At 38.7% G+C, this 22,556-nt stretch overlaps 1 protein-coding gene and 1 pseudogene across 1 annotated transcript in view; one reads left to right on the top strand and one right to left on the bottom strand.

Annotated features, from left to right (window-relative positions):
* Positions 1-220: 220 nt before the first annotated feature.
* Positions 221-12,199, top strand: LOC140846733 (enoyl-CoA delta isomerase 2-like; annotated as a pseudogene).
* Positions 12,200-13,505: 1,306 nt separating this feature from the next.
* The window catches only part of LOC140846910 (bromodomain adjacent to zinc finger domain protein 2B-like), a 49,847-nt gene continuing 40,796 nt past the window's right edge, over positions 13,506-22,556 (bottom strand). Inside the window, exons 20-22 of the mRNA XM_073225169.1 lie at positions 17,784-17,920; positions 17,367-17,516; positions 13,506-17,092 (exon numbers count right to left, since the gene is read on the bottom strand). Of these exons, the coding sequence (XP_073081270.1) occupies positions 16,966-17,092; positions 17,367-17,516; positions 17,784-17,920 (414 nt within the window). The 3' untranslated portion in view covers positions 13,506-16,965. The remainder of the gene's footprint in view (positions 17,093-17,366; positions 17,517-17,783; positions 17,921-22,556) is intronic.

The raw sequence follows: 22,556 nt of genomic DNA, 5'->3' as shown, positions 1-22,556 counted from the left end.
TGGAAAGGGTTCGCCATTCTAGATGCCATTAAGAACATTCATGATTCATGGAAAGAGGTCAAAATATAATTAACAGGAATTTGGAAGTTGATTCCAGTCATCCTGGGGTTCAAGACTTCATTGGAAGAAGTAACCGCAGGTGTGGTGGAAGCAGCAGAACTAGACTTAGAGGTGGAGCCCGAGGATGTGACTGAGCTGTGCCGTCTTATCATCAACCAGAATGGATGAGGAGTACTTTCTGGTGGATAAGCAAAGAAAGTGCTTTCTTGAGATGGAATCTACTCCTGGTGAAGATGCTGTGAGGATTGTTGAAAGGACAATAAAGGATTGAGAATATTACATAAACTTAGTTGGTCAAGCAGCATCAGGTTTTAAGAGGACTGACTCTGATTCTGAAAGAAGTCTTACTGCGAGTAAAATACTATCAAACGCATTGCATGCTATAGAGAAACGTTCATGAAAGGAAGAGTCGATGTGGTAGACTTCACGGTTGTCTTATTTAAAGAAGTTGCCCCGGCCACCCCAGTCCTCAGCAGCCACCATCCTGATTAGTCAGCAGCCATTAACATCAAAGTAAGACCCTCTGCCAGCGAAAAGGTTACAATTCGTTGAAAGTTCAGATGATAGTTAGCTTTTTTAGCAATAAAGTATTTTTAATTAAGGTGTGTACTTGGTTTTTTAGATATAATGCTATCACACCCTTAATAGACTGCAGTATAGTGTAAACAACTTTTATATGCACTGGGAAACTAAAAAAATTCATTTGACTTGCTTCATTGTAATATTTGCTGTATCACAGCGATCTGGAACTGAACCTGCAATAACTTCAAGCTATGCCTGTAAATGATTCCATTTATAATAATTCTAAAATAGGCAAATCTATGATGATTAAAGTCAGAAAGCAATCGTCTCAGGGCAGGGTGGGGTTGGCCTGAATGGCAAGGAGGTTAGGGAAACTTTCTGGGGTGATGGAAAGGTTCTACATCTTGTTCTGTAGGTGATCACATGGATATTTACAAGTATCAAAAATCATTGAGCCAAGTGTTTTAAAACAAGTGATTTTATTGTATGTAAATTATACTTAAATTTTAAATAAAACCTCTTCAGTGGCTCTTAAAATAAAAGGCAAAAGTTTATGAACTCCAAAGCCCCACGTGGCCTATACTGCCTATCCTCATCCTACGCCAGCTTCTACCCACTGGCTCGTTCTGCTGTGGCACAGTGGCACTTCTTCATCCCATCATGTACCCCAGGCTTACTCCCTCCATAGAACCTTTGCACCTGCTGTCCCTTTGCATGAATATTCTTCCCACCCCTCTGTCTAGCTAGGGCTTTGCTTGCCCTGCAGATCTCAGTTCAGTTGTCCCTTCCTCAGGAAGGTACCTCTCTAAGCCTCCTGATTATAACAGATCCCATTACATATGCTCATCCTACCATCATGTGCCTCCCCTGTGTGTCAGTTGGCTTACCTACATGTATTTGTGTTTTTAAATCTGTGCAACTTACTCTCTAGTCTGTAAATTAGGACAAGAACCACAGCTGGCTCACCTAGTGTATTTCCAGTGTTTGGCATCCAACCTGGCACATAGTAGATACTCAGTAATTATAGCATGAATGAGTGGTGAATCTGCTGATTTTGCTTACAGGAAATGGTGATTATTACTGTAGTGGGAATGATCTGACTAACTTCATGGATGTCCCCCCCTGGTGGAGTAGAAGAGAAAGCCAAAAATGGTGCCACTCTGCTGAGGTAAGAGTGGCATTAGTCTGACCTCACAGGGCTCATCCTTATACATCAAAGTGGCATTTAGTTAAGCAGAGGTAAAATAAATACATCTTTGTGTCACTGTGATTGTGACTTTGAACAAGCATATTTCTCCAAGTTGCCTCTATCGATATGTGGGCATTCACTCTATGACTTTAAATTCTGTTACCTGTTCATCCTGCCGCTCTACGTGATTTGACTGGAAAGCATAACAGTAAAGTGTAGTTGTAAATAAAATTCTCATTCTAAGGCAGAACTTAGTAAATTCTCATCTGGCTAGAGAAATGCATAGCTCCCATGATTGTTGGTAATAGGATACTTGTAGTCTTGATACAGAGAATGTGAAGGCTTCTCTCTTCTTGTTGTCCTTGCTGAGTCTGATTCCCACTGAGCTGTAATGTTGCAGCACGTTCGCTCAGCCATTCTAATAAGTCTACAGCTGATTTACAGCTCCGACTGAGCTGCCCAGAATACAAGATTTGAGCTAAGGTCATTCTAAAGGACTCACTCTGTGAGCTTCCATCAAGTACCCTTCAGATGGGTGTCCAGGATGAATCTGGTATGGGATGCCAGGGAGGTGCCAAGACAAGGAGGCTCTTCTGGGTGATATGGAAACACCCAGCTGACTGAGTTTGTTATGTCAAAGACTCATACAGTCTTGCCTGTACATACTTCCGTAATGCTGCTTTAAAACATTTAAATATGTTTTCATATTTCCATTTCTGTAGGGAATTTGTAGGCTGTTTTATAGATTTCCCTAAGCCTCTGGTTGCATTGGTGAATGGTCCAGCTGTGGGAATCTCTGTCACCATACTTGGGCTCTTTGATGCTGTGTATGCATCTGACAGGGTAAGTTAACTCCCAGAACCTTATGAAGTCATGCAAGTAAAAATGAGAAGTGAATTCTCCTTTATTGTTGCTAGCAGTAAATGGATTACATATGGCTTATGATAGAATGGACTAAATTTAAGTTTCTCCCAAAGAATTAGTCTAACTAATTTGACTCATTTTATTTTTTCTTCCTTATTAACTTGAATTTTCCTAAGCACCAGTATTATTGTGAACATTGTCCCAACTCATCTGGTTCAATATTCTAATTAAATTGCAGTTATTCAATTTTCAATTTTTGTGTTACTCTAAAATAGTCAAGAGACCTTGAAAGCTTCTTATTGGGGATGAAAAATAGCATCTTTGCAGGTTATGCAAGTGCATTACTTGACGTTTTTTCCCCAAGTAAACAAATCCTGGAATTTAGATTTTTAGATAATAAACAATTTTCAGTATTATCAACTCCCCCTTCTTTGCAGATGAGGAAACTGAAGCTCAGAGAAGTTACTTGCTCAAAACACAATTCCGCCTTGTGTTCACCATTGAATTGCAGTTTGACCCTTGAACACAGTTTGAACTAGACAGGTTCCCTTACATGCAGATTTTTTTTTCATTAAGGTATCATTGATATACAGTCTTAAGCTCAGATTTCACATGAGTAACATTGTGGTTACTCCCTGTGCCCCCTCTATGCTATGTGTGCTAATCATAATACCCCTTAATAACATTATCCCTCCGTTATGACCCACCCTCCCCAAACCCTTTCCCTTTGGTAACCACTAGTCCATTCTTGGGTTCTGTGAGTCTGATGCTGTGTTTTTCCTTCAGTTTTTGCTTTCTTGTTACACAGATTTTTTTAAATTAATGTACTGGAAATTTTTTGGAGGTAACAAAATTGGAAAAAACATTCTTTCTTTAGCTTTATTGTAAGACTACATTATATGATACATATAACATAAAGTATGTGTTAATCAACTGTTTATGTTATTGATAAGGCTTCTGGTCAACAGTATAAGCTAATAAGAGTTAAGTTTTGGGGGAATCAAAAGTTACACATGGATTTTTGACTGCAGGGGTCAGCACCCCTATCCCCCACGTTTTATTTTTATTCTTACAACAGTAGTAATATATGTGATAGTGGAAAATAAAATTTTGAAAAATATGGAAAAATAGAAAGAAAAAATTTTGGTTAAAAATCATCTTTATCTTAACACTGAGATAACCAGTGCTAATGTTTGGGTTATTTAACTTATCTAATTTAACCAGTGCCTGACTCCAAGTCAGGCTATTTATACTTTTTGTCATTATAAACAAAGATGTGATAAGCATTTATCTTAGAACTTTTGCCGTACAACTAACAATCACCTCTAGGGTTATCAGATTCTTAAGAGTGATTTTTGCTTACATGGTGGTAAAATTTGCTGATCTACAACTTTGTGGAAACATTGGTCTCTACCACTGAAAAGACTCCTAGTTTTGTTTAGAAGTATTTTCCTCACTGGTCGATAGGACCATGTCAGGGTCCTTAACCCTTTGGTTATCTTTTACTGGATTCCACTTGCTCAAGTTGGGCATGTTGTCACACCTTAATCTTATTAATAATTCTCCCATAAAAACAGCAAATGAGGTTCTAGGTACTGGACTGCCTAACCTTTACAGGTGGAAATTTCTGCTCAAAGGCAGAAATCAATAGTCTTTGGTCACCTCCCCCATATTAGATGACCAGTTAATTGACCTCACCCGAACTTAAGGGTCTCTAATTCTTTGGTACCTAGAGGACAAATATATCATCTCATTTGAATCTTGTCCTGATTCTCCCACATAATTCAAAATAATTGTCATATACATCATAAAGATTTCTGGGAATTCGATCCTATAATTCAAATTGGAATTGAAAATTAAAATAAGAGTATGTGTGTATGTATGTTTGTGTGTATATATACATACATATACATGTATATATAATTTAAATCCTGAAGGATTTGGCCCAAAGTGAATTATTTGACAAATAGCAACCATGGCTAAGGGTTCACCCAACTGAATTAAACCAAAGTTCAACTTAAAATCAGATTTAAAAAAAACAGAAGAAAGAGACTCTGGAGACAGATTTATCATTACTGGCTTCTTGAATAAATACCATACGGAATGTGGGTTAATATTTAACTCATACAACCAAATTATCTTTATTATGGGCAATAGTTAACATTGCCTATTAGCTTCTCTGTCAGCAAATGGGCTAATAAGTTGGAGATTATAAAAATAATAAATATTTGAGTAAACTATATACTAGGCACTGTGTTGATCCACATTATATGTACTCACTTAATGTGCTCAACAGCCCTGTGCGATAGGTACCTTCATCCTCATTGTACAGATGAGGAAACTGGCACAGAGAGGTTAAGGAAGTCCTAGAGTCACTAAGCTATCTGATGCTGGAGCCCGAACCCTCCGCAAACCTACCTGCTCTATTCCTGAAAAAAGATGAATGCTTATTCATAATAACTCTTGTGCATAAGTTCAATGCTGCTTATTGTTGGCTACATATGTGTACCTGGTTTGTGTTTTTTCTCGGTTACCTGTTTAATTTCCTTAGGCTTTGACTTCTCAGTATATTTTCTTAAATAAGCTTTCTTTTAGGGGTAAAAAAAAAAAGGTATGTAACATTTATAACTATTTTATATTTTTATTATTTTTATTTCTGTGCTGCATACATTATATATTTACATCTTCTAGCAATGTTCAATAAAAAATAACACCATCTCTGATTATGGGAAATTAAGTCTAAATATTCTGTTTACAAATTGTCAATTATAAATTAATTCCCTTTCGTCAGGACTTTCATTCATCAAAAAACATATAAAATAGTAAATGTAGAAAAAAATACTACAAATTACTCTGTATTCTTGATAACCAATATTCGAGTGGATTCTAGTATTTGGGGCAAAATTAGATCGAGGAAACAGTTTTCAACTGACATAACAAAGACTAATCTCTCATGTTTTTTTTAAAACATGTCTCTAAAGTCATACATCATAAACTTAATATAAAAATGGGCAGTGAAGAGAAATCAATAGCCCACAGAGAAGAGGGGAAAATGGCTCTGAAAAATATATAAGAAAGACATTGGTAAGAAAATGACTTGGAACCAGAATATGAAAAGGACTTCAACTCATAATAAAAAGGCAACCGATCTAACTTAAAAATAGTGGGCAAAATTTTGTAAGTTATCTCACCAAAGAAGATATACAGATGTGTAATAAGTACATGACAAGATGGTCAACATCATTCATCATTAGGGAAATGTAAATTAAAACCACAACCAGACTCTAGTACACACCTACTAGAATGGTTAGAGTTAAAAAAGACTCGTGATAAGAAAGTTTAGTGAGAATGTGGAGCAACTGAGGCATGTACACTGCTGCAAGGAATTATAAATGGTATGCCACTTGGGGAGACAGGTTGGCAGCCTCTTAGAAAATAAAACCACACATTTACCACACAACCCAGCAATGTTACTTTTAGGTCCTCGAGGAGAATTGAAGGCATGTTCATGCAGAGACCTGTATACAAATTGCATATCAATCTTATTTATAACAGCTAAAATACTGGAACACCAATGGCTTCAACTGGTGAATGGATAGACAAATGATGACACATCCATACAACGGAATAATCAGAAAGAAGGAAAACGCTACTAATACATCAACAACATGCAATTCTCAAAAGCTTTACTCAAAGGACAAAAGAAAAAGGCAACAGAATGTATGATTCCATTTATATAACATTCTAGAACAGGCAAAACTATAGCGATAGAAAACATCAGTGGTTGCTTGGGGATGGGAGGAATAGATTGAGTCTGGAAGGGCAGGAAGGAATTTTTTGGGGTGTGGAAATATTCTGTATCTTGACTGGTGGTGGCTACATAATTATATACACTTACTAAGACTCATCAAGATACATACTTAGAGTGAATTTTGTGTGTATATACCATCCTAATCCTAATTTTTAAAAAAATATTCCTCAATTAAGTATTATGAGGATATGGACAAATTGTTTTTTTTTAATCATATACAAAAAAATAATTTCCTTTTTCTCCCTCCAAATAGGCAACATTTCATACACCTTTTAGTCGCCTAGGCCAGAGCCCAGAGGGATGCTCCTCTTAACACTTTCCCAAGGATAATGGGCCCAGCCAAGGTAACTTTTGGAAACATTACAAGTAAATTTTATTAAATGATCTCTATTCCAGAGACAATGCTATATCCTCCATTCTTTCCCTGGATAATATAAAAAAATGGAAGCAATTATTTGATGCCCAACTCTGAGACTTTTTAGAGGAACCGAGCTGTAGGAAATGTCTGGTATGAGGGAAGGTTAGAAACTCTCCCGGCAAGTCCTGTAGCAAGGATGCTGCTATTCCAGTGGGTTGCCCGGGCTGGCGGCATCGCAGGCAGTGCAAGGCCATCCCCCACAGCTGTGGGCATTGGTCAGCAGAAGGACCAGGACTGTGCCAGCTCAGGGCCCACTTATCTCTTTATGGATGAGCAGCATCTCCTGAAAGTGATGAAAGGATACCTTTGCTTCAGTCACGTGACATGCCAGCAGCTACGAGGCTTATGGGGTTTCCCACGCCCAAAGCTACCCGCAGGCACCGCACCCTTCCCATCAGCTGGCTCTACACCAATGCATTAAGGCTCTCAGAGTGGTCAAGTGGCTGCTCAGGTTGTCCCTGTGTTTATGGAAACCTAGTTGCCCCTGCTCTGTGCATGAGTCCAAAGTGATCATGACCAGACCAGGGAGCCGGGGGAAAGAAAAAGGCTTAGCAAACTTTCTTTGAGATCTGCAAGGGGGGGGGGGGGGGGGGTTGGAATTGAGCCTGTTTTCATTGGCTGTAGGTTTTTGCTATAAGTGTACTTTTTACAAAAATCTCACTATTTTGTCATATACGCTGAATCATTATACAGATTTTAACTTTGAAGGACCAACTCTAAGGCTTAGAGCATTTGGCTCTGAAATAGTCTTTACTTTTCTGGAAGAGAAATTGCAAACGTAGAGAAGGATATCCATTTAGTGACCACAATTTTGTTAGAAACTGAGTCTTTCATTTTCCTTCAGTTCAGCAGAACTAATCGAGTACCTGTGCAGGCAAGGAAAGCTGTCAGAGCTAGACCGCCAGGTAGAAGTTCCAGGAAGGGAATTCTAAAAGTCAGGCATTCCCTGTGACCATGAGTTTTATTTTTTTTATAATTGTTTATAGTGTATAAAAATTATAGCTGCCATGGATTATCAGATCAGCATCCGCTTTGAGTGATTTCCTCCCCAGCTCCCTGCTCTTGCCTCTCCAACCCAGACACACAGAGGCAGCAGCCCCGAGCAACCTCACAGGGCCAATGGGGCCTCAGCATGTAGTTTGCAAACCATTGCCTGTTGAGATCATTGGTTCTCCCTTAGTGAGAGATACTAGCAACCTCAAAAGACCACCAGTAAATGTCCCTATGTCTACTGAGAGCAGTTAATTCTGAAGTTAACTGAGCTTTATTTCATTAAGTTAATGTTTTACTCTTGCTTTTATTTCAGGCAATAGAGATGCTTATTTTTGGAAAGAAGTTAACAGCAAGGGAAGCATGTGCTCAAGGATTTGTTACTGAAGTCTTTCCTGATAGCACTTTGCAGAAAGAAGTTTGGACCAGGCTGAAAGCATATTCAGAGCTCCCCCCAAATGTTAGTATTCTTTTTGTTTTTTTCATTTGTAGGAATAGAAATATTTTATCTGCCTTAGGAAGAAAAACAATTTAAAAAACAACATATATCTTGGTTAGCTTGAAGCAATCTAAATTTGAGGGTAAAAATAACCATAATAATATTAGAAATACTGATTTTTACAAAACTTATCAAATAGGCATTCCATTTCTATGATATGAAGTCAGGAACAATTCTTTCTGAAGATAACTTTGAGGAGGATGACAGGCATTGTTTGCCAAACACTTTTTTTGTAGAATCCAGATGAGAAACCATATAGGTTGGTTTTCAGGAGATTCTCAACCGTGTAGCACATTTGTTTTTATATATGATAGCTAGCGACGGACTGTTCTTGTGTTCTTGCTGCTCAAAATGTGGTTCTGGAGCCAGAAGCTTTAGTATCTGGGGCTTTTTAAGAATGTGTCCTGACAGGCCCTGTCCCACATCTACTGGGATGATTTATATACACATTAAAATTTGAGAAGCACTGTCTTTATTATACATGTATCTCAAGGAGTAACGGAATTAAATGAACAGCAGGGAGACAAGAATCAGAATTACAGGACGACCGCACTCCTCTCAGAACACCTCTTAGCTTCAGTGTTGGTTTTGGTTTTGCAGGCGGTGAGAATTCCAAAACAGGTCATCAGAAATAAGGAGAAAGAAAAGCTACATGCTGTTAATGCTGAAGAAAGCAGTGTCCTCCAGGGAAGGTGGCTGTCAGCCGAATGCAGGAATGCAGTCGTGAGCTGTTTATCCAGAAGAGCAAAACTGTGATGACTATTACAGTGCAGCTCAGCACGTCAAAGGAAAGGATGTGCAGTTCTTTCTGATTTCTAGTGCTTGAACTAAATAAGCCTCACTGTGCCTTTCTTCCGTGCTAAAAGATCTCTTCTGATGATTATATTTCACTGGAGCACTAATGAAAACAAATTATATAAAAAGCTTTAAGAATTCATATGTGCCTGAGAGGTGAGGGGGAGGGCCGGTTTTGCTGCAGCTGGAGCGAGAGAGAGAGATGAGCCGCACTACAGTTTGTAAGTAAACCAGACTGCGGTTTTTAAACTTTATTTCTCCCTTTGACTGATTTCAGTTTTTAGAGGTATTTTGCCCCAGGATTTCCTCTCCCCGGACTTACAATGGCAATTCCTTTTTTTGTTCCAAAGGGGGCTGTTGTGTCTTCTGAACATCTGCCCCGTCCCCTCTGCCACAGGGGATGTGACAAGGTCAGCTGGCTTCCAGAAGGCAACATATTCAGTCATGTTCAAACAGAAAAGATCATCTCCAAGTTTCTTAAAGAGAGCGTTCTGAAGAGAGTGTTCCGTCCAAAGCAAATGAGGTGGGAGGGTCTTCACTGCACTCTCCATCTGGGGGCCACCTGGGGAGGAACAGAAACAAACAAAGGGCACCTTCTCCCTCCTGGAGCACCACTGCCCCCTCCCACTTGCTGCTCTTCTTTAACTGATCCTTCAGACTCCAGTGCTGAGCGTCTGGGATGCAGGCAGCCCCCTCTGGAGGCAGAGAGTTGGGTCTCCAAAGAAAGCCTGCAGGTTGATGAGCAAGGCTGGTTCCTCCTGCCCTGTAGGTGCCTGGAAGTCTGGGGAAAGGAAATCTTGGGGCAAAATACCTCTAAAAATTGAACTCAGCCAAAAGGGGAAATGAAGTTTAAAATCTGTTTATTGCTTACAAACTGCAGTCTGGGGCCTTCTCTCTTTCCTGCTCCAGCAGAAGCAAAACCGGCCCTCCCCCTCACCTCTCAGGTATAGATACGCCCTCCAGTTGCCCAGGTAATTATACATGGATATGAAGATGAACTTCTCTTCACCCCTGAGGAATGATGCAAATGCACTAAAGCCATACTTCTTTCCACCTCTGAATACCTATTGATATGCAGATATACTAAAGCCAGGTGAGATATTCTAGAAATATTACAATTTTACTCACAGTGCCCCAGTCCTGTGCCTGTGCATCTAGGAACGTAGAAGCAGAAGTGGGGGTAGGAAGGAGTTGGTAAGGCCTGAGGTGGGAGAGAAGGAACCAGAGCCCTAGGTTAATGGATTGACCCACATCATGTTTGCTTCATGCATGTTTCTAGAATCAGGAGGCTGAGATATACAGGATTGTAATTCTCCCTAAATCCAATTTCAGTGGTCCCAGTGACAACAGGTATATAGGGGTGGGGAGAAACAAGAAGGACTCAAGTCACCAGCATCCAGAAATAAGGCCAAGGCCCCTTGTTGGTGCCATGCAGCCTTGGGCTGGTACGTTCTGACCCTTGTAAGTGGATGCAGTTTTAGACATCCTCTCTCCAGCCCTCCAGCAAGGCCATTTGTCCATTCAGTGAAGCAAACCTTGTTACTTTCCAAGCACCTGCTTTTTAAAAATGGCTCCTTAAAAAAAACAGAAACATTACAAAGGTGTGATTGATACACAAAAAGCTGTACATATTTCATGTGTACAGCTTGATGAATTGTAAATCTACATCCATGACCATCACCACAGTCTATGCCATAATGTATCCATCACTCCAAGTTTCCTCTCCACTCTCCTTTTTATTACCACTGTGAGGAAATGTTACCTGATATTTAGCTGAATAATCAAAAACTGTCTAATGTAATGTTCACATCCAAATAAACTCTATGTCATTAAGTGGATTAAGAAAATTACAAGCATCAGATATCTTGAACTTACCCTTGAAAGTTAAAATGAGACTTGATGTCAATAGCAGGGGCCTCTGAGGAAGCTATTGCTTTTGAGATTGTTAAGTACTTAATAACCATTAGCCTTCACTTAAAAAGACAAGGTTTAGCAAACACGTACATATCCTGGTACTAAGTATTCTAAATTAATCTATACTTATTTTGTATGTTTTCATTTTTTAAAATGTGTTTATAAGTCTGTTTGGTTAGGACAAAAATTTCTAGGTAATATTGAAAGGTTTGGGTTTTCTTGTGTCCAACTCAAGACATGGATGTTTATCATAGGAAATGGTATTTGTTAGATTGCTGGTGGTAGAAAATTATGATGTTCGGGTCAAGCTGTAATCTGTTTGCCACAGAGGTTTGGTCTAATTCCCTAATCATGTAATGACTTGCCTGCTGATTATCACCTTGCTGATCTCTAATGTGTTAGCTTAAATACCAAAAGACTATATTGACCATTTGTAAGTCTGGGGAAAGGAAATCCTGGGACAAAATACCCCTAAAAACCAAAATCAGTTAAATGGAGAAATAAAGTTTAAAACCCATTTATTGCTCACAAACTGCAGTCCCAGGCCGTCTTTCTTCTCTGCTCAAGCAGCCATAACACCCCCCTTCCCTCTCACCTCTCAGGTACAGATAAGCCCTCTGTTGCCCAGGTAATCACCCACTGATACAGAGATGAACTTCTCCACCCCTGAGGAAAGATGCAAATGCACTAAAGCCATACTTCTTTCCACCTCTGAACGCCTATTGATATGCAGATATACTAAAGCCAGGTGAGATATTCTGGAAATGTTTCAATTTTACCCACAATCCACCCTTCCAGAAATCTCGCCTTACAATTGACTCGATCCCCCTCTTCCAACCAATCTAGTAACATGCAATAGCAATAAAATCTTGATAATCCTCAAAAGCCAGATTATTCAGCCTATGCAGATAAAGTAAATGTACTTTACAGCATAATCTCTAAGCACAAAATAAAATTCTACACTTGTTTACTCAATCTTAACAATCATGCTAGATTGCTCACAAAACTTTTACCAAACATTAGAACAGTCAAGCCTCTCTTTAAACATTATTTTCTTGACAATAGCAACACAATCATAATTCTCAAGCCAGAGGACTCAACTAGGTTCAAAGGTCACCCATTCCAGCCATCATGTGGCAGCTGCAGCCAGGGGGCACATCCAGGACACAAAGACCATAGAAGCAAATAACCGTGATTGTCAGGGGAATTTGCTGTTATTACAGGAATACACAGAAGTCCAGCTTCTAGGCCTTTACCCCAAGGTGCCATAAGAGCCAGCCATTGCTGATACATGTGTTGAAATGTCCAGGGCCACGTCCATTTCACTCTTAATTGCTATACCCATCCTTGCAACACATGTCCAATAAAGTGGGTACCTCAGTCACTCTCAGTAACTAGCTACCGACCATAGGCTGCAGAGAGATGCTCTAGGCCCCTCTTGGTGGTTTGCTTATCTGCACAACATGCAGGGCACTCCTTCCAGGCTCAGCTGACTTCTTCAAAGGTGAAAGGCAAGCCACACCAATAGGCCCACATTGTCTACTGAGGTGTCTGTGCCATACCACTTCATTGCCTTTGGGTCCAGTTTCACACCCACCCCACAGTGAGATAGGAGGTTATGACCTTGGTTGGAGCTCTGTCTGTAGCCAGCAAGGCATAGTACACAGCAGCCAGTTGCTTCAAGGTGACCCAGACCTCTGCTCCTTTCCATGGTTGTTCCGGCCGGCAGCAAGAGCAGCAGCAGTGGCAGAATCAGTAGCTTTCTTGTGCCCAAAGTCGCGAATACCAGAAGACCACCAAGGAGCCAACGCCGATGCAAAAGCAAAGAGCCTTTATTCGAGCTAGCTCGAGCTCAATCTCTCATCTACACCAACACAGTGGCAAGATGCCAGAGAAAGAGTGCGTTTCAATACCACAAAGGTTTTATGGGGTTCTAGGGCAGTTGGTGGGGTGATGGTCGTGGCTCTGGCTGATTGGCTGGATCTAGGGGTAGTTGGTGGGGTGATAGGTCGTGGCTCTGGTCAATTGGCAGGGTCTAAGGGTGGTGGGTGAGCTCTTTGCTGACTGGAGAGGAGAGAGACCAAGCTCCAATTGGGTGAAATAGGATCCAGGTCCCGATTGGCTGAGGTAGGATCCGGGTCCCAATTGGCTGAAATAGAATCTGGTAGCTTGCCCTTGCAGCTTTAGAGTTGGGCCATGGGCTGGGGTTGGCATGGCCAGAAGCGGTGGTGACGCCTCCACAACCACACGTGTAGACACATGTCCATTGGTACGAGTGCCGCTTCTCCCCATCATTTCTAGGGGCAGCCCTCCCAAAGGTCGCACCCATTATGACAGCTTTCGGGTTCAGAGGAACCCTGCCGACTACGCCAATTGTTAAGTCCAGGGAAAGGAAATCCTGGGCAAAATACCCCTAAAAACCAAAATCAGTCAAATGGAGAAATAAAGTTTAAAACCCGTTTATTGCTCACAAACTGCAATCCCAGGCTGTCTCTCTTCTCTACTCAAGCAGCCACAACATCCCCCTTCCCTCTCACCTCTCAGGTACAGATAAGCCCTTTGTTGCTCAGGTAATCACCCACTTATACTGAGATGAGTCCGCATATGACATGTATGACAAGTCATTGCAGTGACAAGGAGCTGCAGGCAACTTAAGTTTGCATTCCTAGAGAAACCTGGATGTTACATGTAATATATCACTGTGATGGAGTACCTTGCAGCATCAAAGTCATTAACTAGATTTATATATTTTATTCAACTTGAAACAAAAACAGAATGAGGTTTACAGTATAATGCAACTGATAAGTCTAAAAACATTGCATGTACATATATATTCTTTACACTATTTTTTTAAATTTTAAGGTTATTGATATACTTATAAAGGTTTCAAATGAAAACACAATGTGGTTACTACATTCATTCATATCAAGTCCCCACCCATACCCCAATGCAGTCACTGTCCATTAGGGTAGTAAGATGCCACAGATTCACTATATGCCTTCTGTGCTACACTATTTTCCCCGTGACCCCCCACACCATGTGTACTAAACATAATACCCCTCGATGCCCCTTCTCCCTCTCTTCCCACCACCCCTCTCCCACCCCTCCCCTCTCTGGTAACCACTAGCTCCTTCTTGGGAGTCTGGTGGTCTTTTGTTCCTTCAGTTTTGCTTCATTGTTATACTCCACAAATATGGGAAATCATTTGGCACTGAAACTACTTTTTTTTTTTTTTTGAGAGGGCATCTCTCATTTATTGATCAAATGGTTGTTAACAATAAAATTCTGAATAGGGGACTCAATGCACAATCATTAATCAACCCCAAGCCTAATTCTCAACAGTTTCCAATCTTCTGAAGCATAACGAACAAGTTCTTACATGGTGAACAGTGCAAGGGCAGTCATATCACAGAAACTTTCAGTTTTGATCACGCATCATGAACTATAAACAATGAAGTCAGATATGATTATTCGTTTGATTTTTATACTTGATTTATATGTGAATCCCACATTTCTCCATTCTTCTTTTTTTAATAAAATGCTGAAGTGGTAGGTAGATGCAAGATAAAGGTAGAAAACATAACAATGTTGTAAGAGGGCAAATGTAGATGATCAGGTCTGTGCCTATAGACTAAGTATTAATTCAAGCTAGGCAAGGGCAACAAAACATCCACGGATGCAGATTTCTCTCAAAATGGGGGGTGACGTTCTAAGCCTCACCTGTTGATCCCCAATTTCTCACCTGATGGCCCCCCTGCGACTGTGCCTGTCTTAGGTTGTTCCTCCCTTGAGGAATCTTACCCGTCTCTAGCTAACCAGTCATCTTTCGGGGCCATACAGGGAAATGTAAAGTTGGTAAGTGAGAGAGAAGCAATATTCTTTGAAAAGGTTAGCTTTGTACTTCTTTACAGATTTATGCCCTGTGGCTTCCATGCCCAGCATTTGACACTAACTATTTTTAAAGACACATGTTGCTAAATAAATATATAAAAGGTTGACTGGAAAGACATTAAAGCTATCTATATATGGGGGAAGGAAATTGAAGAGCTCAAGGAAATTAGAGGAATTACCTCAATTTTATGTAGTTGAGGTTTAAAAAAAAAAAGTCTTTTTTAAAGACAGATGCACCCCTATGCTTATTGCAGCACTATTTACAATATGCTTCCAAGTAATGGAAGCAACCTAAATGTCCATCAGTAGATGAAAGGATAAAGATGATGTGGTACATATACACAATGGAATATTATTCAGCCATAAGAAGAAAACAAATCCTACCATTTGCAACAACATGGATGGAGCTAGAGGGTATTATGCTCAGTGAAATGAGCCAGGCAGAGGGAGACAAGAACCAAATGATTTCACTCATATGTGGAGTATAAGAACAAAGAAAAACTGAAGGAACAAAACAGCAACAGAATCACAGAACCCACGAACAGACTAACAGTTACCAAAGGGAAAGGGACTGGGGAGGATGGGTGGGGAAACAGAAAGGGGGCCTTACAATTAGCATGTGTAGTGGGGGGTGCAAGGGGAGGGCTGTACAACAGAGAAGACAAGTAGTGATTTTACAGCATCTTACTACGCTGATGGACAGTGACTGTGAAGGGGTGTGGGGGGAGGACATCGTGAAGGGGGGAGCCTAGTGAACATAATGATCTTCATGTAACTGTAGATTAGTGATACCAAAAAAGTCCTTTTTTAAAGGCAGAGTTATAAAATGGCCCAAGCAAGCCTAAGAGATCTTAGTGAAATTCCTAGTAGATAAGGCTCTACTAGTTTCCCTGTGTTGTACGACGGTCATATTTCTCTGGAAATTTTGATTCTCTTAAAATACCTCCCTTAACTTCTAGTTGAAATTAAATTATTTTAACAACAGAAACTTCTTTCATTTCTTAAATGGAAATACTTAAGATATAAATAAAGTTGAAAGAAGCCCACAAATAAAACTTACAATAAGGAGTAAATGATTGACATCAGATTTCCTTGTTGAGGATGTATTTAATGAAAGGCTAAATGAATAGGATTTTAAATTTTTTGAAAAGGTATTGGGGGTGGAAGAAATGGAAAAAAGGAGCACAGAGGGGGTGCTTAAGGTACCAAAGGCAGATTAGATTCCCTCATTTTAAAATTAGTGCCTTTAACAAATTTCATTTTGAGGTTGAAACAAGGAAAAGAGATCATTGTGCATTTATGATAACTTAATTCTTCTGAGTTCAAGATATCCTCATACCCATAGATAAATTTCACTTGACTTTCACTATGGTTAACAACTAAATAAATATTACTTTTTTCTCTACATATTATTTCAAATTGATGATACCCTGGGTCTAACAGTAGAGCACTAACTGGTCATCATTCATTGATCACCACTTGAATGGCAATCGGAATATAAACTTGAGAGTAGGTCAGGGTTCTATAACTTACAGAGCAATCAGGGCTAAAATGATGATGGTTAAGGTTAAAGCCTCATTCATCTGAATGGAAGTATGTTGTGTATACTTGTAATTGTGCGGTAGCAGAGGCTTAGGAAAACTTTTGTTATTTGAGGAGAACTGTGATAGGGGTTTGAGGATATACTCAACCTAGGGCACCTTGAGTGCAAGTCAGTCACAGAACAAATGATACACACATGTACAGTGACAATTATTACTGGACCAACTGCCATTTTCATACCATGCCCACTACTTCCTACACAGCTGCTCCTGCTGAGTATGTACCACCAGTGATGAAAACACCAGCCCAAAGTAGCCAATATGCACACCAAGCTTTCCTTTTTTCAGGGATATTGTATTTGTTTAAAAGAAAATGATCATTCTTGAAAGACTGTTCTGTGTTGTGTGTTTAACCACTTTATTTCTTGTTGATGAGACCCCCAGATACCAGACATGTTATTATAAAGCTGCTTACACACTTTTAATAAAAACGTGTCTTCCATTCCTGAGGCGGAAACGCAGACGACTCCATGTGCTGCACTCCGGCAGTTCTACAAAAGGCTGTGCATCTTTATGACTGTCCATTTCAGTAAGAGTACTAGAGAAAGTAATGTTTGAAATCAATATCCATGCTTTGGTTATCTACCTTTAGTAAAAGTTTAGCTTTCATTCTCTTCCAAGTAAAGACAATGCAAATTAATTCATAAAAACACATGAAAGAATACATTAACTTAAAGTACAGAGTTGGCATTACATAGGAAAATTCCTATTTACACAAATGGTCATAAAGTCACTTTTAGTACGGTGGAAGGTTTCTAAACAAATACAATGGGATGTTAGGAATATATAGGACAGGGGAACAAAAATTATACCTGGAAAGAGTCAGGTCAGAGTGGTCTTGCTTCATTTTCTTTACAGAATTAAAGCTTTGCTGGTTTGGTAAGTTACTGAAGGTGTTTTCCTCTCTTTTTCTTTTTTTCATGTCTTTATTGAGACGAGTTTGCATTTTAGTAAGGCTTGTACTAGAGAAAATAATGTTTGAAATCAATATCCATGCTTTAGAGTTATCTACCTTTAGTAAAAGTTTGGCTTTCATTCTCTTTCAAGACAATGCAAATTAATTCATAAAAAAAGATGAAAGGATACGTTTACTTATGGTACAGAGTTTACATTACATAGGAAAGTTCCTATTTACACGATCAAAAAGTCACCTTTAATATGGTGGACGGTCTTTAAACAAATACAATGGGGTGTTATGAACATACAGGACAGGGGAACAGAATTAATACCTGCCAAGCATCAGGTCAGAGTTGTCCTGTTTCAGTTTCTTTCCACGAGAACAGCTTTCTTGTTTTACTCCAGTACCGCAGATGTTTTCCTCTATTTTCCTTTTTCTGTCTTTGCGGCCCCTTTTCAGTGAACTTGCCTTTAATTAAAAAAATAATATATGAGGTATAGGAAAATAACTGTCTATAGACATTCTATTATTTTAAATTATGAAACTCTGACAGAATAAACAAAAAGAATACTCTTTCTCACCCAAAAAGTTGATAGTTTTATTATTTTCAAGAGAGATCTGTGAATTTGATCTCCGATAATACTAGGCTAAAATCTAATGATGCATGAAAACTCTAAAGGATTCTTAAAACTTGAAGATGTTGATCTCATGGCACCATGTTTGGTGCTACAGAACTTAGCAGTTTTCCTTTAGACTTTGAACGAATCAAAGATACTATTCTTTTGAATGAACTGTATGTCACTAATTGAATGAATTTAAAGACTATCCTTTAGAGCACAGTATAATTAAGAACAAAGGTGAATATACATAGAAATATAGAGATTACTAGTAAGAAAGTTGAGGAGGTTATTAAAAAGGTAGCCAAAACATAAAAGAAGGCTCATGAAGTGTCAAATAGGAAAAAAAGTCTTTTATAAATGGTGAAATCTTCTGGGAACTGTTATTTTTCTCAAAAAAGCATTTGCTGTTAAGAAGAGAGTTCCAGAAACTTGTGGTTCCCAGGTGTGAACAAAGCAGTGTTATTAAAGATGAGGAGAAAAAAAAAAGATGTGTTTTTGGGGAAAACAATAAATAGCATAAAATAGATCATATCTGGAATTAAAGTGTATGAATGCCAGCTATGCTCTGTCAGTAATTAGCTATGGAACTTTGTAAAAAATATCTGTGAGGCTCTGTTTGCTTATCTGTAGAAGAAGATAAGTCACTCAGTTGGTAAGGTCATTCTAGCTCTGAAAGTATATGGAAAGAAACAAATGAACCCCAATGTGGCCCTGATGCAGTCTAACAATTTGTAGGCAGCACATCAATGTAACAATGACTACCCATCCTCCTCCCAACATCCCCCAATTTAGAAATTGGGAAATAAACATCTATTTTGAGAATTAAAGTTACAATGAATATAATAGATCAAAGAAGAGAAATATGCAAGGTCACTGGTAATATATGGTTTGTGTTTTGATTCTCTACAACAGCATTTATCCTCTTTTAGAAAATTATTTACTCCTTACTCAGACTGTTAAGAAATCTTCAAAAAAAAAATCTTAGAATGTGGAGTTAGATATTCAGTCTAGGCCTAATTAAATGTTGCCTATATTCTTGAACTGAACTTGTCGGAAAACATTTCTTTAGAGTATTTTGTATCAATTTGCTTGAGGATTTCATGATTCTTTTAGCAACATTTTTTAAAAACTGCTTTTAAGCAATTACAATTATTTGGTTCTCTACTGGGATGTTAAATGCATAATTAAGGAGTTATTTTAATGGATTAAAATATGGCAAACTATAAATCTAACACCCTTCCCATATCATATCAAAGAATCACTACCTCTTGTCACTGATTGAAATAATTAAAATGTTTTACTAAGTCTCTTCTCCATTTAGTTTATTTTTACTCAATAAAATCTGATTGAGTTTTCATAAATATACTGAGCTTTTAGAACTCCCAAATCATTAAAACAAAGAGAAAAGAGAATGCTGAATATATGAGGAAAAAGTCCATTTAATTAAGACTAAGTTAGACTGAATAGTTGTCTTACATAAAAAGAACATTTCATGAATAATGAGCTAAAGCTTCTAGTTCCTATTTGAACTAAGATGTTACTTGAGATCATTTTCTAACAATACTCACAGTAAGAAAACATGAAATTTAAACCACAGAATCCAAAGACTTTTGTTACAAAATGGTGGTAAAGTCTCTTTTTCTTTAATTATTGATGCTTGTCAGACTACTTCATTAGATTGTGCACATAGATACACTTTTAAAAACAAGCTTTTATTCAGTTACCTGATTACTTTATTAGACAGATATTTCCCTTGCACCCTTTCTAACTTGTTAGAAAGCACAGAGGACCTTCAGTATGTCTTAAGCAGGACCTATCAGATTGTACATACCATCGCATATTTGTTTTTGTACATTTATGTATCAGAAGTTGTAAAGCACTGGCTTACAGACCGTAAATAGCCCACAGCACGTGTTGTTACTGTGTTTGGCTCATAATGCTTGTAAAAATTCTAAATTTGTTGCCAACATTTAACATTTGCGAGGACATGCATAAAGATCCATAATCTTGAAATATTGGTAGATCCTAGAACACTGGACCTACATGTCTACATGACAACAATTGGCAGGAGTTGAGTGATGACTGACACTTAAATGGGGGCATAACTTCCCTGTTTGCCACAGTCTCAACTCTTCTGTGTTATTTGTGTGGCTTTCATAGGCATTGGACTTTGAAACTTCTTGTGTGTGTGTGTCTCTGTGAGTGTGTATAAATATGTATACATACACACAAGGCTTTTTGATTCTATGTATATATCTTGGCATAAATATGCACATACACACAGGATAAAAATACTTAATCACAATAATGTGTATAGAAATATACAGCATAAAAATTTGTAAATAACCATGAATTAACTAGGAAGATATTTCTAAAATTTAATGTTAAAAATCCTTATAAAGCAAAATAGAATGTTTATTTTTTATTGCTACAAGAAATATAACATCTAATTCACTACATTTAAAAAACTAAGAAGAAGAGAGAGGCTCAGAAAGCTGTATTTACATAGAAGGACTTGAATGAGGTTATAGATCTTTGTATCTTCTGGTCTATACCCTGAATGAGAGATAGCCACAATACTATTTAACCAAATTTATCGAAACAGAAATCTCCTATAGCCACCAGATGATACCCCAGGACTTAAAACCCTAATTGGTTAGTAATTCATAAAGTATTAGAGAAACTTTCTATAGCTTGACTATGACTAAAAGATAATTCATGTACAACCAATAAAGGTTATTATTTAAGTATAGTTGACTATATATGACAAAGATGATCAATTAATAAGAAGGCAACTTAGTAAATATGATGCCATGTGAGACCCTCTGCTATTTTGTAAAAGTCTAAAATACCATACACATTAATATAAACATGTCACGGAACTTTAAATTCATAAAAATATTTACACGTGTGACCTTATTTTATCTTTACAAATCCTCGCCAGGCAGATGCTATCCCACTTTACAGATGATAACCCTGAAGCTAAGAAAGCACTCCAATGCTTATGGATCAAGAAGGTAAGAAAACCAGCACAGGAAACTGAAAAGGAGCAAAGGCAGAAAGAAAACCAAGTATGGTACTAGAAGCCAAGTGAAAACAGGGTTTCAAGGAGGGTGTGCTCTGGAACTGATGGGTGGGTCAGGGGAGGCCTAAGCACTGATCCCCAGACTGACGAATGGCCACGATAGGAGCTCTTTCAGAGAAGCTGTGAAGGTGAGAATCTGACTAGAAAGAGTCCCAGAGTGACTTGGAGAAGAGAAATCAGAGAGAATCAGAACAAAGCTGTCCAGCAGGAGTTATTCTGTAAAGGAAAGGAGAGAAATGTGGGAAGTGGATACAGGAGAAGTGAAGCTGAGAAGAACCCAGGGGGAGGAGGAGATGCTGATGCAGGTGAAGAGAACAAGGGGGTGGGATCTGAGGCACAAGATGGGAACTGGCTTAGGGAGGGGCACTAGAGCATGGCACCGAGAGAGGGGTTTTTGTATGACTGCAGTCTGATAATCATATGCATTTTACGTCTCTTGCCAGTCACATTTAAATTAGAACTGTGAAAGCTCCTACCTATTGGTTAAAGCAATATGATAATATAGCAAAAAGTGAGTTGGCCGAATTATCAAGTAAAGAGTAAGAAGTGTAAGGGGCAGCGTGAACTGAGGGCCAGGCTCTTTACTAGATGTTCCCTCCTTCGGGCACTCTTCTCCCTGTTTACTCGCCTGACCTCATCACTACCAGCAACTACCTTTCCATAAACTCAGTCCCAAACATCCGCCTGCCCATTGCCTCTTTTCTTTCCAGACCATTCCCTTTAGCACTTGAAACTACTGTGCTAAGGGAAGGCAGATACAAAAGGCAAACTATTTTATGATTCAGTTTATATATAATGACCAGCAGAGGTAAATCCGTGGAGACAGAAGGCAGATTAGTGGTCGCCAAAGGCTGAGGGAGGAGGGGGAGGGTGACAACTAATGGGTACAAGGATACTTTTTTACGGTCATGAAAATGTTCTGGAGTTAAATAGTGGTGATCATTATATAACTGAATATATTAAAAACCACTGAATTGCACACCTAAACAGTGAATTTTATGTGAATTCTATCTCAAAAAAATCCTCACAAAACTCTGTAACTCTATTTTGATCTGGCCATTAAAAGGTTCAGTTTCCGATCCCTCTTACGTGTGACAAGGCCGTCATACGTACTGCCATAGACCTAAGGTTACAGCTGTATCACGTATGACGGCCCTTGTCACAGCCATCACAAAGGAGGAGCAGTTCTTCATTATCGCCCTTTTGACAGATCTGGCAGTACTATAATACATGAAATCATTTAAAATTAATACTATTATGAAGAACAGATATTGGAATATTAAACACACCGTAATTCCTAATTCATATTAGTAATGAACATTCTGCTTGCTAACAAATATACAGTAGCCATACACATCTATGTATCTGTAGTTACACAGATGGGGTGAGCAGTTCAGTT

Source organism: Manis javanica, chromosome 16, assembly GCF_040802235.1.
Source record: "Manis javanica isolate MJ-LG chromosome 16, MJ_LKY, whole genome shotgun sequence".
NCBI classification, from domain to species: Eukaryota; Metazoa; Chordata; class Mammalia; order Pholidota; family Manidae; genus Manis; species Manis javanica.
The sequence above is the reverse complement of the archived record's forward strand: the minus strand, read 5'-3'. Positions and strand labels throughout refer to the sequence as shown.